The sequence below is a fragment of the Callorhinus ursinus genome, unplaced genomic scaffold (assembly GCF_003265705.2).
Source record: "Callorhinus ursinus isolate GAN/ISIS: 27379988/994484 unplaced genomic scaffold, GSC_fseal_2.0 scaffold20, whole genome shotgun sequence".
Lineage (NCBI taxonomy): Eukaryota > Metazoa > Chordata > Mammalia > Carnivora > Otariidae > Callorhinus > Callorhinus ursinus.
The window spans coordinates 2,714,215-2,729,776 of NW_027397082.1; the positions used below are offsets into that span (position 1 = coordinate 2,714,215).

Consider the following 15,562-nt stretch of genomic DNA (forward strand, 5'->3'; position numbering starts at 1 on the left):
CATGAATCAAATACAGCAGAATACTCCAATTTCTTTAACCTGTCTGGCAGTTACAGGAAAGCCCTTACAGGGCTTTCAATACTTTTCCATTTATTGGAAACACTGTATAAATTCAGTGCTACTCACGCCCCTTCATTCTTTGCTCATTCATCCACCCAACCTCTGTTGTGCACCTTCAGGCACCAGCTACACAGTGGCGAATTGAAAAGATCCTTCCTGAAGAGCCTTTCGCACTTGGAGTGACCAGAACAGCTGAGGCAGGGTGCTCCCACAGAAGAGGACGGTGTGCTCTGAAAGATCCTTACCAGGGGCCTAAGTCAAATTCTCTGAGGAAGTAGTTGTGGGGCCTGACTGTGCCCCCAGGTCATGCCTGGTATCACCACCTGTGGGCAGTCTACCCAAAGGCAGAGAGGCAAACAGCTTCCCAAGAACAAGCTTCATGGGCAAGGCTCCTCCCAAGCAAGCTGGCTCTCCCACAATTACCCCACCTCTCTGCACAGCTCCCCACTTCAGTGCGGGGGGTCTTTCCTCCTATTTCAAGCTCTCTCCTCCAAATCAGCACCCCAGAAAAGCCTCTTGCATCAATTCTTTGGCTGTAAGCATGAGTGGGAGCCATTCCCTGGGCCCGTTGAGGAAAACCGGGCTCAGGACCCAGAACAGGCATTCTGGTCTCCAGTGAACTTGCTCACCCTGGACCAGAGAGGGCTTGTCTCCCCAGGGTGTACGACAACATGGTAACTGAGGTCCCCATCCCTAGGCCCTATTCTCTCCAAGTTTTTTTTTTTTTTTTAAGATTTTATTTATTTGACAGAGAGAGACACAGCGAGAGAGGGAACACAAGCAGGGGGAGTGGGAGAGGGAGAAGCAGGCTCCCCGCCGAGCAGGGAGCCCGATGCGGGGCTCGATCCCAGGACCCTGGGACCATGACCTGAGCCGAAGGCAGACGCTTAACGACTGAGCCACCCAGGCGCCCCTCTCCAAGTTTAAGTTAGCATGAAGAATAAAATGGCCCAGGGAAATAATGGCCAGACTCCAGAGAGGCTCTTCCTCCCTTCTCTCTGAAAGCCACCTGGAGTTTAGCTTGGCAAAATGCTCCCAGGCCCAGGAGATGGTGCCCATCTTCTCTCCCACCCTGCCCCAGGCGTCCCCAGCATCAAGGGTGACTGCAGCACGCCCAGCACGGGAAGGGCCCAGCAGAGTGGTGGCTATTGGGCATTCCAGAAAGAAAGCTGGAGTGCTAAGGGGAGGGTGTCCTGGGCTCCTGAGGAGGGCTCCAGTGAAGCCCCATTTACACACATGGTCTCATTTGACTGGGTTCATGATCACTTCTTTCACCTGAGGAAATGGAAGGTCACTAAGATTAAGTGACTCGTCAGGTGGGATCTGAACCCAAGTCTGTCTGAATCCATTGACCCTGATCCCTTAGGCCAGCGCCACTCGCACCAAGAACACGGTGGGGGACCTGATCTGAGTTGTTAAGGTGGACGGTGGATCTTGAGGACATTTCCCCATGCTTTAGCACCCTACCTGCTTCACCTGCTCATATCTGCCTTCATGGGGTGCAGGTGGCTTCCTTTCATTTCATAAACACTAATTAAGGGAGCTCCATGGCGGGCATGTGGGGCACACAGAGCAAACAGTTGTCACCTGCTATCACAGCAAAGCAGAAGAATCTGGAGGGTGGCTCAAGCGGCCAGGACTGAGCAGGCTTAGGATGCCATGTAAGTCCTGCCTGGCCTGGGGAACTGGTGGAGGCCAGGCCACCTAGAAAAGCCATTCAGAAAACCTAAGTGATCGTGAGTGGCCTCACATTTCATGGCAGGCATTGGGCAGTTCACCCACAGCCCCAGGCAGAAGTCCCAAGGGCAGCTAGGCCCACAGAGTTCTGGGTGACAAGGCCACCCTATGTCCAGTGCTCAACGGATCTCGGTGTACTAAGAAGTGGTTAACACGTCCATGCCCTCCAATAGTCAGGAACAGATAAGAAGCCTTCATATGGCAAGGGGCGTATAAAGAGCTCACAGGAGAGAAGGGCCAGGGCCCCCACCAGTATGGAGGAGCCTCATCATGTCCACCCCCTCCCTGGGAGCGCTGTGTTCTCAATTGGTGAGTTTGGCTGTGCCGGACCCATGAAAAACAAGGCCCCTCTGCTGTGGGAGGTGCTTGGCTGAGTGGGTACCCAATAAAGAGGACTGGGCTGTCTCACTGAACAGGGTGGCCCCTCCATGAGCATCAGCATCCTCAGCAAGAGGAAAGGAAACCCAGACATTCACCCCACTCTCAGCTCCCAAAGCCTGCTCACTGAGGGCAGAGCCCACAGGCTCCGGGCAAGAAGGGTAAGAGCTGTGAGGGGCGCTCAGTGCCAGGCCTGGCCCACCTCCACCACCCTCCCACAAGCTGTGCAACTTCGGGCCACTTACAGATCCTCACATCTGAAAGATGGAGGAAAAAAACCCAGTACTTGCCTCCAAGGGTAATTGGGAGATACTCCTGCCCAGCACACACCAAATATTCAATGACTGTTAGTTTCCTATTTTGGGGGGGGGGGTTGGGGGGAAGGGGAAAGGGAGAGGGAGAGAAAGAATCCTAAGCAGGCTCCATGCCTAGTGCAGAGCCCAACTCGGGGCTTGAACCCACAACCCTGAGATCACAGCCTGAGACGAAATCAAGAGTCGAACGCTTAGCCAGCTGAGCCACGCAGGCGCCCCTGTTAGTTTCATCTTTATGTCAATTAGCAAGGATGTCAGCCTGGAGCTCCTATCTGGAATCACTCTGCTGCATTAACGGGTTCGTATTTGACTCACTGTATAATCAGTTTGTTGGTCAACGGGCTCCTCGCTCCTCTCCCAGCCCCTTCCCCGCACCCCCTCCAGGCAGAGGACAGCTTACCTATGGTCCTTCGGAGGTCTTCACACTGGCTAATGTGAGGAAACTTCAGGATTTCCTTCCACTTCTTGCTTTTCCCCTTGCGCTTTCCTCCACCCCCTGCAGAAATGGGGGGAAAAGATGTTGGGCTGATGTTGGTCTTGTCCAAGGCTCCAGAGCCTGGTTCCCATCCCAGTGAGTCTGTCCACCAGCTTCCGGGGCTGGGAGACAGCCAGGGGGCTTAAGGTCAAGTCAGTGACACACCCCAGACCCCAGCAAGCACACACACACCCCCTGCTGGCCAGCATCAAGCGTGTGTGTTCTCCCCGCACAGTCGGGCCTGGGCCCCTCCACCAGCAGGAGCAGACGGGCCCCTCCAGTCAGCCAGGCCTGAGCCCACATCCGGTGCCCTGTTCTTTGTCGACATCTCCCACCGCTGTTCAGACCTGCTGGGTGCCCAGCCTCTGGGCCCAGACTAGACCCCAGCCTTCCCATGGCAGGGGCCAGGTCGGCTGGACTTCATACTGCCTTCGGGTTCAGGAAATCCTCACAGAATGGATCCACAAGTGAGTGGACTGCAGCCCCCTCATTGCCTCTTTTGGTCCTCTTGTTTTCTGTGGAGAGTCCCCTTCCCCAACTGGAGGCCAGATGCCGGGAGCAGGGACTTCAATTTCCACTCGGCTCCTGTACCCCCTTCTTCCCCCTCCTTACAAACCCCACGGCCACAAGAGGCTGCATTCTCAAGGCTGGAAGGACTCCAGAAGGGCCCCATCCTGCCTCACATCCTCCCCGGTGTGCACGTATGATGAGCATGCACACGCTAGGGACATGCATATGTAATGCATAGGCACACATGATGAACACACGTGCAATGAAGATGCACACATGCTGACCCCACACACATGACGACTATGCAGTGAACACACGGAGCTGAATAAGGTATACACACGGGGCATTCCCATCACCCACGCTACTCCTTCCCCATGGGACAGTGGACAGATGGCAGAACGCTCAGGTGTGCAAACAGCAAGGGGAAGCGCCAACTCTCGCCCGTGTCCCTGAGCCCACCAGTGCTTGGGCCTCAGACCCGGAGGCCCCTCTGTGTCGTGCCAGGACTCTCAAGGGACTGAGATGCCATCACCCACCCCCCACCCCCAGAGTGGCCTCAGATACCATCATGCTAAAGGTCACATAGCCCTTTAGACCCCTCAGTATCTTGGGATATTAAGGGCCTTTTACTTTCCTTCACACAGTCAACACCTCAACCCCTGTGGAGTCTGGGGCACAGTTAGAGAAGTAGGATCTGGGACAGAGCTTGGGCACCCTGGGCCTGCTCCCTGCTCTGGGTGGGTGTGCAGTGCCTCCAGTCTCTAACCCTCCCAGAGCAGGCTTGGGCCCCTCTCTCCAACCAGCAAACCAAGGGATGCAGGAGGAGCTTAGCTTGTACCCACCTTGGCCCAGTGTGTGCCCCGGGGCTGGCAGGGAGCTGGTCTCCATGAGTGAGGATTCCTCACTGTCAACCCGGCTGCCCTGGGCAGCTGAGGCCGGGTTCCCCATCAGTGAGTTGGGTTAGCTTCTGAGGCCAGGACCAGGAACCCCCACCCCGGGGGCTGGGAAGTAGGAGAGGGAGCTGGGGTGGGGGGGTCCTTTCTCTGCTCTCTGCTCATCCTGTCTTCCTTCCTTTCCAATCTCTGCAGAAGGCAAAGGCCTCAGACTCCAAGGGGCAGAACGAGTGTGCACTGGACACTTGCTGTGGCCAGGTAAGATTTGAACATTACCTTGTTTAATCTTCAGAATGACTCTTTGAGGAAGAGATCACTGGACCAACGTCACAGATGAAAAAACAAATGTCCAAAGTTGAGCAACTCGCCAGCTGATGGCCTGTCCGACTAGACTCATGGGCTCTTTCCTCTAGCTTGGGTCAACACACATGGGCACACACAGCAGAGCTCTTCCCCAGGCCCTTCCCCGGGCCAAGCCACTCACGTGCACTCTCTGGAGCCCTCACTGTAAGTCTACAAGGCAGAACTATGACTATTCCCCCTTGACAGATAAGGAAACCGAGGCACGGAAGAAAGAAGAAAGTGGCCTTTAATGGCTCAGTAATGGCAGAGCCAAGACCCCAACTTGAGTGGAATCCAGACCCTAGGCCTGCACCCTCACCCTTCTGTGTGTAGACTTTCCTTTGGGGTGCTTCGAAAGCCAGGGAAATTCTCAAAAAAAAAAAAAAAATGGTGTCCGGCCACAGAAGTGATGGAGTGTTGAGTAAGAGGAGCAGGAATGGGGATCTCTCTAGATGGGGCCCCAGCCTACAAGCTCTGAGAAAAGAAGCCACCCCAGACGCCTGGGGACTTGTCATGCTTGACCCACACGTGGCTTGTTTGCTTGTTCACTGAACTAGGTGTCAAGATCTGAAACCACGAGGAGACTTGCCATGCAAATCCAGATTTCAGACTTTTCTCCATAACCAGGCATCCCACGTGGCAAGAACTGGCTGGAGATAGGGAGCAGCCACTCCCATGGACAGGCCACGGGGCGTCCATGCAGGCAGCCTGCCTGGCCTCCAGAGGGATTGAAATGCGCACCCCCCAGGAAAGGGCTGCCCTCTAGAGACATCAGCAGTTCAGATGCTACCGTCTCAGCCCCCACCAGGCTGGGAGGTCAAGAGTGGCCATCAGAACCCATCTAAGTCCTTGTCCCCTCCCATTCCCACACTATTCACTCCCAGATCTGGCTAGAAGAAAGCACGTGTGTGTGTGTGTGTGTGTGTGTGTGTTAAGATAAAACATACACAACATGAAGTTTACCATATTACCCATTATTAGGTATACAGTCCAGTGCATTGAGTATATTCATCTTGTTGTATAACCATCACCACCATCCACCTCCAGAACTTTTTCATCACCCCAAACTGGAATTCTGCACCTAGCAAACGCTAACTCCCTTTTCCCCCATCTCCTGCCAGCCAACACTCTACTTGCTGTCTCCATGAATTTCACTACTGTAGGGACCTCCAATAAGCGAAATCATACAATATGTATGATTATTACGCTTACATAATGTCCTCAAGGTTCATTCTTATGGCAGCATCTGTCAGATTTCATTCCATTTTTAAGACCAAATAATATTCCACTGTGTGTAGGTACCACGTTTGGTTTATCCATTCATCTGTGGATGGACACTTGGGTCGTTCCCACCGCTTGACTTTTGTGATCAATGCTGCTATGGATATCTGAGTCCCTGCTTTCAATTCTTTTGGGTCTGTGCCCAGGAGGGGAATCGCTGGATCACACAGTAGTTCTATCTTTCTATGGAACTGATGAAACCTTCTTGACAATATGGACTACCAGGCTGTACCCCAACTGTCTGCAATCAAAACCCAGGGATGTGACTTTTGAAAAGGCTCCCCAGGTGATTCTCAGGTGGCCAATCTATGGAAATTAGGGGTCCACTTTACACATGTACACACGTGTGTGTGTGTGTGTGTGTGTGTGTGTGTGCGTGCACGCATACTTTTTATGGATTAATTTATCCATTAGGAAAATTAACACAGACTCATTAATTCACTCAACCAATATATGTTGAGCATCTACTAAATGCCAAGCTCTATGCAGGTGCTGGGGACACAGTGGCAGGCAAGAGACACAGGGTGTCGCCATTTGGGGGCTTCTAATCTAGCAAGGAAGACAGACATTAAAGACTTTATTTCAGTGGTTCTCAACCCAGGCGATTTGTCCTCTGGGGGCCATTTGGCAATGTCTAGAGAGATTTTTGGTTGTCACAGCTGGGCTGGGGGTGCTACTGGCCATGAGTAGGCACAGGCCAGGGATGTGGTTACACACTGCACAATGCATGGGACAGGCCCCGACAACACAGAGCAATCTGATCCAAAATGTCAATAGTGCTGAGGAGGAGAAACACTGCTCTATTTAACAAGCGTTTTGACCCCTCAGAAGTGCAGGGTTTGGGGGAGACGTTAGTAATGGGGCAATGTGTTGTTGAAGTTGGAGTTAGGAAGGAAGGGAGAGGGTCTCACACAGCCACCCAGGGGGCTGCCCCAGGGCAAGAAAGCAGACTTCCCAACCCACATGGGGCTCCTTGCCTCCTATTCCTTACCTCCTCAGCCCCCGGAACAGGGCAGGGACGGGGGTAGACAGAATAAAGCCCCCCAAAGTGTCCATGTCCTACTCTCTGACGCCTGTGGATATGTGGATACGTGACAGAGGGGAATGAATACTGCAGATGGAAGTAAGGATAACAGCAGGAACATTATCCCAGATGGTCTCGGTGGTCCTAATGTAAGCATTAGGGTCCTTACAAGAGGGAGCAGAAGAGTCAGTTTAGAGTGATGCTGGGTGAGAAAGACCAGCCACTGCTGTCTTTGAAGACGGAAGGGGCCACGAGAAAGCAGGCAGCCTCTAGAAACCAGAGAAGGCAAGAAAACAGATTCTCCTTGAGAGCCTCCAGAAAGAACGGAGTCCTGCCAACACCCTAGTTTTAACCCAGTGAGACCCACGTCCGACTTCTGTAACTCAATAATTTGTGTTCCTTTCATCCACTGGGGTCGTGGTACGTGTTACTGCGGTGATAGAAAACTAATACAGGGACGCTCTCAGCAGGGTGTCCCCCTAAATGGCCGCAGGGATCCTGAATGGCCTCCCCACTCACCTGGCCTCCAGTTCCTTAAAAAGTCTCATGACATAAACCCTGCCCCTCCGTAACTCACACGGGCTGGAGCAAAGTCTCCTGTCTTCACCATAACCAAAACTCGCCTCGAAGAGGTCTCCACTTCCAGATATCTGGCTCTTAAGTGTGCTGCTGGGTTAGCAGATGGTGTATCTGATACTGTTTATTATTTCAACCGGATGTGATTGTTTCTCAGGACCCTGAGGCAGTGAGGGCGACCACCCTGCTCCTGAAGTTCCTTGTGTGTCCCTGCCCTGTGGCCTCCACTGCCCCAGGCCCACCTCCCTGCTTGGGAGGGGTGTCAGGCCTATAGGGGGGCTAGAGGCAACACCTCTCCACCACTGACGGAAGCCCCAGCAGCTGGGGTGGCCAGTTCCCAGGCCTGCCCCTCCACCACTGGTCACCCATTCTCCTTGGCCAAGCCCTTCACCATGGTCACCGTCCCCCCAAGCTTTATTTCCTCCCTGCCATTGCTCTCAGGGCCTTTGCTCTCAGGGCCTTTGCACTCATTGATCCCTCTGGCAGGATCATCTTCTGCCTACCCAATGTGAGCGTTTCCCCTCCACGCTTCAAGTCTTAATGCCGGCATCCAGGTTCAAGACTGCCCTGAGCACTGTGTGGCCATCCTGGAGGGCCTTCTCTCACCTGGGTAGCTGAAGTGGGCCCCATTCTCTGCCTTCACAACTGCCACTGAACAGTGTTTGGGAGGCCCTGGGCCGTTGGGCAGTCTCTCTCTCTCTCTCTCTCTCTCTCTCTCTCTCGCACACTCTCGTCAGCTGACAGATTCACTGATCCATTCTTCCAAAACATTCGGCCCATTTTCACTGATGTGCCCAACCTGTACGTGTGAAGTCACTACCAGATTCCCAGCACCGGCCCCAGCTCTCATCAGTACCCCACAGCTTCCTATTTAGTGCTTTACTTGCCTAGCCTCAGTCTCCCTGCTCGAGGGAAGACCATGGTGGCAGGGACCTGGGTTTCCGTGCTCTCTGTTGCTCTCTCCTGGCCCACTGTAGATGCTCAAACAGCATTTGCCAAGCAGATGCAAGTGTCATCCCTCTGACCTCTGTATGCATCATCCTCTGGGGCCCCCCTCCCCCCTCCCGTGACCCCGCAGAAGTTCCTGATCCCTCCACCTGCTGGAGCCTTGCTCCTTCCTCAAGCCCCCCCCCGCCAATGCCCCTTCCAGGGCTGCCCTGGAGAGGCAGAGCTCCCTTGCCAAGCCCACAGCCCACGCCCAGCTCCACCCAGACCTTTTCAATGTCCCTCCAGAGGGTGGGGCAGCTCACACAACTTGCCCGGTTAATCACAAGCTTTCATTTTAAGTTAGGCTGACTGACTGGGTAAACAAATGTTTGCCAGAATCAATGACAACCTCCACCCCACCCCACCCTACCCCACCCCCAGCCGCCTGAGGTCAGCACTGAACTGGGTGTTGTTTGGGGCTCATTAAGGTGGCATTAGCCCCATTTCACAGATGAGAAGCCAGAGGCTCAGGGAGAGGAATTAATGAGGAGTGAATGAGCCCCCCTGCACTGACTCACAGCCATTTCTTGTCTTGAGCAGCTTTGGGTTTTATTTGCTTCACCATCTGACCCACTGCTGCTCACAGTTTATCTTTCATGGGCTGGAAACGAGTCAGTGAACTGGACATGGTCCCTGCCCTCAGGAACATCCAGCTCGTTCCAGGCTTCAAAGAGCAGAGATGAGCAAGACTGCTCGGAGTGTGACCTGGTAGGCGGGGGGCTCCATGGAGGAGGGGCAGCTCCAGCCAGGGAGGGGATGGCAGCCACACGGGCTGGGGGGCTAGACAAGAAGGGGTCCCGCCCGAGGAGCGAAGAGGCCAAGATGTTGGGGACACTGGCTGAACTCTGCCAGCTCACCACTCTGAGGAAAGGCACCAAAGGATCAAGATGGCAGGTCTTGCTCCTGGAATGGGAAAGAGTCCAGGGCAAAACCCGGAGAAAGGTGGGCAACAGGAAGATAGGAGCGTTCCCTGACTTGGGGCCTCACCCCCAGGTGGCCCCATAAGAAGGAGGGGGCAGTTTCCAGAATGAAATTGTTTAGCAAATCATTTCTCCTTCCTCCCGCCCCCAGGGTCCCCCTGGGCCGCCAACAATGGCCTCTTACAGGTGCACCCCAGGAGGGCTAAGGCAAGTGTGATAAGGGGGTGGCGGGCAGAAGAAGGGAGAGTAGCCGAGAGGAGTGGGGGCTCCTCTGGCAGGACGGCAAGTCCTAGCAGGGACTAGAGTGTGGGCACAAAAGGCAAAGTAAGAGGTAGCTACCATTTCTTCAGCACGGGCCAAGCGCTCGTAAACTAATTGGCATTCCTTTTGCTCCCGTAGATGCCCCCAGGGAAGAATAAAAGGATCGCTCCAAAAAAGCTGCCATGAGAAAGTGGTCACTGTGGGGGAAGAAACTGGCTTACTGTCATTCTTGCTGCTTGTACTGGGCTCGAGGGAGGGTTTCGTGCTCTGGGGGCAGAGGGAACCCGAGGGAGCAGAGCGAGGCAGACCCACGCCTACTGTGGGGGACGGCGCTGCGGGGGTGGTGCTGAGCTCTACAAGGCGCGGGCTCCATGGATCCCAGTGACGAGGGGCTCTGAGCACGAAGGAACCTCCAGCCCCCCAGGGATCGTGGCCCTGTGGCACAGAGGAGTGGGGCTACCAGCAGAGGCCCCTCCTCCAAAGGACACTGACAAAACCAGCAACAGCAGAGACCCCGACGGTCAGCAGGACTGCAAAGTTGTTGGCTGGACTCCTTCGAGCCCTGGGCCTTCTCTTTCCACCCTCGGAAGGAAGGGGGACAGCCCTTTGCCAGACAATTGACCCTGGGATTCTCATTAACCTTATGGTATGATATATTTGATCTGGAAATTAAAGAAACACGACCCTTCCTGTACTCCGAGGGTCCAGGGACAATCGGTGAGGACATCATCGCAATTAATTCTCACATCAAGTCCATGAGGAGGTCCTATTCCTGAACCCATTTTGCCAATGGGAAAACAGTCTCAGAGGGGCAAGAAACTTGCCTCAAATCACTCAAGCGGCCACGTCACAACCTGACCGAGGACCCTGGTGTTGGACTCTTAGTCTAAAGTTCTTTCTTCCCTGCTGACAAATGAGCAGCTGATCAGAGGAAAGTGGCCTTGGGGAAAGCTGAGGAAGCCTCCATGCATTTGTTGGGAAGACCTTCCTTCACACCCTTGAATCAGAGGGTCAGTGTGGTCCTTGGATCAGCAGCATCAGCTTCACTGGGTAATGTGTTAGAAATGCAGATTCTCAGGCCTAACTGTAGATGTATTGACTCAGAAACTCTGGGAGTGGCACCCAGCCACCTGTGTATTAATGAGCCTTCCAGGCGATTCTGATGCTCATTCAAGCTTGAGAACCACTGCCCTAAAGTAAGAGAAAGTTCCTGAACATCACACGAGAAATGGGAAGATGGGACCACTCTCTCTGGGAAATTCCCTCTCTCTGATCGGTGATTTCTGCCCTGCCTACTTCTAAAAACGATTAAAAGAAACACAGCAGGATTGGGACAAACCACCAAAAATGTTCCTCCCAGCCCCCAAATTCAGTGATCCTGGGATCTGACTGACAAGCACCTGCCTGACTTGAGCTTCTTCTCACACGGATGCTTGACGGCGTCAGCCACTTACCAGGCCACCAGCCAGAGTGAGGGGCAAACTGCATAAGAGCCCTCCTAGGGCGCCTGGGTGGCTCAGACGTTAAGTGGCTGCCTTCAGCTCAGGTCATGGTCCCAGGGTCCTGGGATCAAGCCCCGCATCGGGCTCCCTGCTCAGAGGGAGCTTGCTTCTCCCTCTCCCTCTGCCTGCTTGTGTTCCGAACTCTCTCACTGTCTCTCTCTGTCAAATAAATAAATAAAATCTTAAAAAAAAAAAAGAGCCCTCCTATTTCCAACATGCTCAGTGCTGGCTTATAAGGGTCCAGGTTGGGAAGCCAGCCTCAGGGAACCCCACTTCATGCCCCCAGGCCCTGGCCTGGCTCCCTAACAGGCTGGGCAGGACTGCCCTCAAACCCCTCCTGTACCAGGAGTACACACTTCCTCTACTGGGTGTCTCTGCATTCTGATGGCCTCTGGACCTTGATTGTTCTACGGATCCCAGAGAGGAGAGAACCATCTATGGAGATGGGCCTGCCAGGGTCCACAGAGGACCTGATACATTGTGTGGGCCCTGAGGAGGAAGGATGTTTTCCCACAGAGCTCAAATCGAAAAACAGTGTTGGTGAGTACAGTTCTAGCCAAGGTTAGCAGTAAGAGAGACTCATTTGAGTTGACCTGCAAAGAAGGGGATTGTTACCAGGATCACGGAGGCCTCTAAGAATCCAAGGAAAGGCAGCTAAGAGCAGCTGGGTTTGTGGGAGTCAGAAGGCCATGGAGACATAGAGAAGCTGGCGCTGAGGTGTCTGCCCCCCATGCCACCACGTACCCCTCTGCAGACCATACCAGGCTCACTCACCCCTCTGCCCAGGCCCAGTTGGCCGCTGGTATACAACGAGGAATTTGACTGGTCTTTGTCCCCGGTTCCTGGGAGGTAACCTCCAAGTCCTTAGAATTTACCATGTGACAGAGTGTTGTTTTTATTCATGGTGGATCCCCCCCAAACGTACCTGAGTTTATGCTAACAAGATGGCTCAAGTTGGGGCTGGCCATGCCAGAATGACCAACCATAGGATTGGGTAGGTTCTGAACCCAGTGATAATATCCTGACCTGCGAGGAGAGATGAGGGCTGGAGATTGAGCTCAGCCACGTGGCCAGCGATTCAATCAGTCATGCCTAAGTAATGAAACCCCAATAAAAACTCTGGGCACGGGGCTCAGGCGAATTTGCTAGCTGCTACCGGAAAGGTAACGCATCCCTCACAAGCCCTATGCATCTCTCTCTTTTGCTGGTTTGGCTTTGTGTCCTTTAGCGCTGATAAAATTGCAAGTAAAGTGCTCTGAGTTCTGTGAGTCATTCTAGTGAATTATCAAACCTGAGGGGGTAAGAGAGTTCCTGAATTTGTAGCCAGTACGGTCGGGCCTGAGAATCTGCATTTCTAACAACTTACCCCAAATTTGACACCCCCCCAAATTTGCAACCAGGGTCTGAAGGGAAGGCAGACTGTGGGACTGTGTCCCTCATCTGGAGTCTGTGTTAATTCCAGGATAGTTAGTATCAGAAATGTATTATAGCTGTCAAGGACCCCAAGTCCTCAGGACCCTCTGGCCCAGCTCACCACCTGCCTGCCAGAACCCTGATTCTAAAGTCCCAAGGAACAAATCTGACTGGCCAACTCATCTTTTCTTTCCAGGTCACAAGTCATGGGCCAGCCCAGACGCTACACAATCCAATCAGGTCTGGTCTTTGCAGGTGGGGGGCCTGGGGTGAGAAAGCAGGCCGAGCAAGCAGGCAGCCGGCCTCCCTGGGCTCGGGCTCACACGTTCAAGAGCAGGAGCCCCCATGACAGGGCCAGACATCACCAGAGGTAGCACGAGCAAGACCACAGAAACAACCACTTTCACTTCTAGAACAGTTTGGGGTGCTGCGGGTCGAAGGCACAGGATGTGGGGGTAAGGGGCACAGACTGCAGCAGCCCCAGGATTCCCACTAGGGCCCCTTCCCCCTGCTGCCTCAAGGCCCTCCCTCCCTCCATGGCCTGTGGGTGGCTGGGGGCCACGAGGCTCAGAAAGGTCAGCATTATGCTAACGCAAGGGACCAACCTCGTCAGAAAGCCAAATGCTGTTGTAAAGCAGGTCTTTACGATACTCGTGGGGTGAGGGAGGCATGAAAACTGGAGGCGCTCTCTCTCTCTCAGAGCACTTTGATCAAGGTCTGGGAAGTTCTCAGGTATCCTGGTGACTGTACGTGGGAAGGATTTCTCCCTGTGTTCCCAGCCGCAAGAGGCTGATGACTCACCCACTCCTGGCCAGTCGAGTGGAAGGTAGTGTTACAGTTTTGCCTGTGACGTCTGTGGGGCTGAAGAATCTGTTCAACTCCCTTCTACCCAGGTGAGCTTTCAGGAGTCGGTTTCCAAAGCATGGCCAGTAGGCTGGCTTTCCAGAAAATATCACCACAGGGAGGCTGGCAGTGTTCTCAGAGGCCACAGGCCAAGCGGAGGAGGCCCGCTTTTCTGCTGAGGTAGTTGCTTCCAACCCCTGCCCTCCCCGTCACTGGTATTTCTGTCCCCTCCCCCCGGGCTCTGCCACCTTTGCCACCACCAGTGGGGCACCGCAGCTGAAGCTGATGAGGTAGGTGTGCGGCATCTCACTGGTTCAGTCTCTCCTCATCCAGCCCCGAACAAGGCAAGATTCCAATTACAGGACCCCGTTGGGTCTGCAGCACCAGCGCGGTCTGTGCCTCAGGGCACCCTCCTCTGTGACGTTTCTAGATGCCTCTGAATCAAAATGACTCTCGCCCTCAGTCCCTCCATGACCACACTGTCCCGAAGTGCTTGAGCTGGGAGGTCAGGATGGGGTGGGGCTAGGTGGAGATGCCCCCATAACTACCCGCTGATTGAAACGTTTAGAGGAAAACAGCACGTGAGGGGCCGCCAAAGGCCCCCGTGGCCCAGAATGCCCTGAGATGGGAGCTGTGCCGCTCATGCTGGGCCGAGTCCACGGTACCTCAGGGCAGGAAGCAACACGTAGTCTTCAAGTGTGTTCGGTGCCTTCCTACTGGCACGGGAACCCCAGGGTGGGCCAGCGAGGGAAGAAGGTGGGAGGCACTGAGTCTCTCCCCGCCCAAGGCTGCCTGCTTCCCACAGCCTGACAAAACCACCAACTTCACCACACAGTAGATGCTGACCCTGCTTAGCACTTCAGAGACCTCAGCGATAGGCCCAGAAACCAGGAGGAAGCCCAGGCTCTGTTCAAAAGGTTGCCAGTCCAGGGCAGGTGCAGTCAGACCAGGGAGCAACCTGCCCAAGTCAGTAAAACGAGGAGACAGAGGAGATGGGGAGGGCCCGAAGGCCTTTCCAGGCCCCGTTAACCTGCCTGGGAGCTGAACTCAGCTGCTTAGTTGGGGGCTCCCGTTGTTCAAGGGGACCCCCCGCCACGAAGGCAAACAAAAACCATGGTGGGCACATGGGAGTAGGGCATTAGCACACCCCAGGCCTGGAGGACGTGGGGAGGCAAAGAGTCACCGCTATCCTGACCCCAAAACGTTTCAGGGCCGTTGCTGTCAGCCACGAGAACCTGAAACCTCCACTCTGCTCTCAAAAGGAAGTGCAGTGTTGAAGTGGTGTGAAGCATGGGGGGCCGCACCGGGCCTGTGGGGCCTGTGGCCTGTGGGCAGATCCCAGCACCTCTGGGCCCCCCTCGTGGCCTCACCACAGTCGGGTTTCCAGAGCAGACAAACTACGCCACAACCAGAAGGATCCCGCAACCTCAAATTAGGAAAACCCAAACCAACACCAGGCCTGGTAAGTGGTCGCCATGGGGACAGGGAGACATGGCCCCTCTCCAGCATGCTGAGCCCGAGAGCAAGGAGGCTGCAGGGCACAGGGGCTAGGGGACCGTCCCTCCTAGGAAACCTTGCTGCTGAGGGCAGTCCTAAGACTGGGCCACCTTGACCAAAGGCTGCTTGAGTGACAGCTGGGCTGTTTACCCGGAGCTCTCCTGCCCCCTGCCTCAAGGCCTCTTCCCTGCCGTATCAGTGGGTAACCACTGCACCCTTATCTGAGCCATGCGACACACCATCTGTGTGGTCTTGCTACGTCACGCAGTGGTTTCTCCTGCAAAGGATACTGCTGCTTACCCAACTTGTTTTGCTGGGTTCAGAATTAGTGCCAAGCGTGCAAAGCCCTTAGCATAGAGTAGGGGCTGACTAAATGTAGCCATCATCATCACAAGCATCACCATTCCTGCTACCATCTCCGTGACCATCATTTCTACCATCAACGTCACCGTCACCACCATCCGCACCAACCATCCCACCACCATCCCCCAGCATCATCATCACCACCACCATCCCCCCACCACCATCACCCCCCACCGCCACCCCCCC

At 54.6% G+C, this 15,562-nt stretch overlaps 1 protein-coding gene across 6 annotated transcripts in view; it reads right to left on the minus strand.

The window, feature by feature from the left end:
* GRK5 (G protein-coupled receptor kinase 5) overlaps positions 1–15,562 on the minus strand; it is a 215,621-nt gene that overhangs the window by 111,679 nt on the left and 88,380 nt on the right. For 5 of the 6 annotated variants that reach the window (XM_073904119.1, XM_073904117.1, XM_073904118.1 and 2 more), the window contains exon 2: positions 2,890–2,985. The exons of the other annotated variant lie outside the window; for it this stretch is intronic. In XM_073904119.1, coding sequence (XP_073760220.1) covers positions 2,890–2,985 — 96 coding nt within the window. The remainder of the gene's footprint in view (positions 1–2,889; positions 2,986–15,562) is intronic. 6 annotated transcript variants of the gene reach the window in all.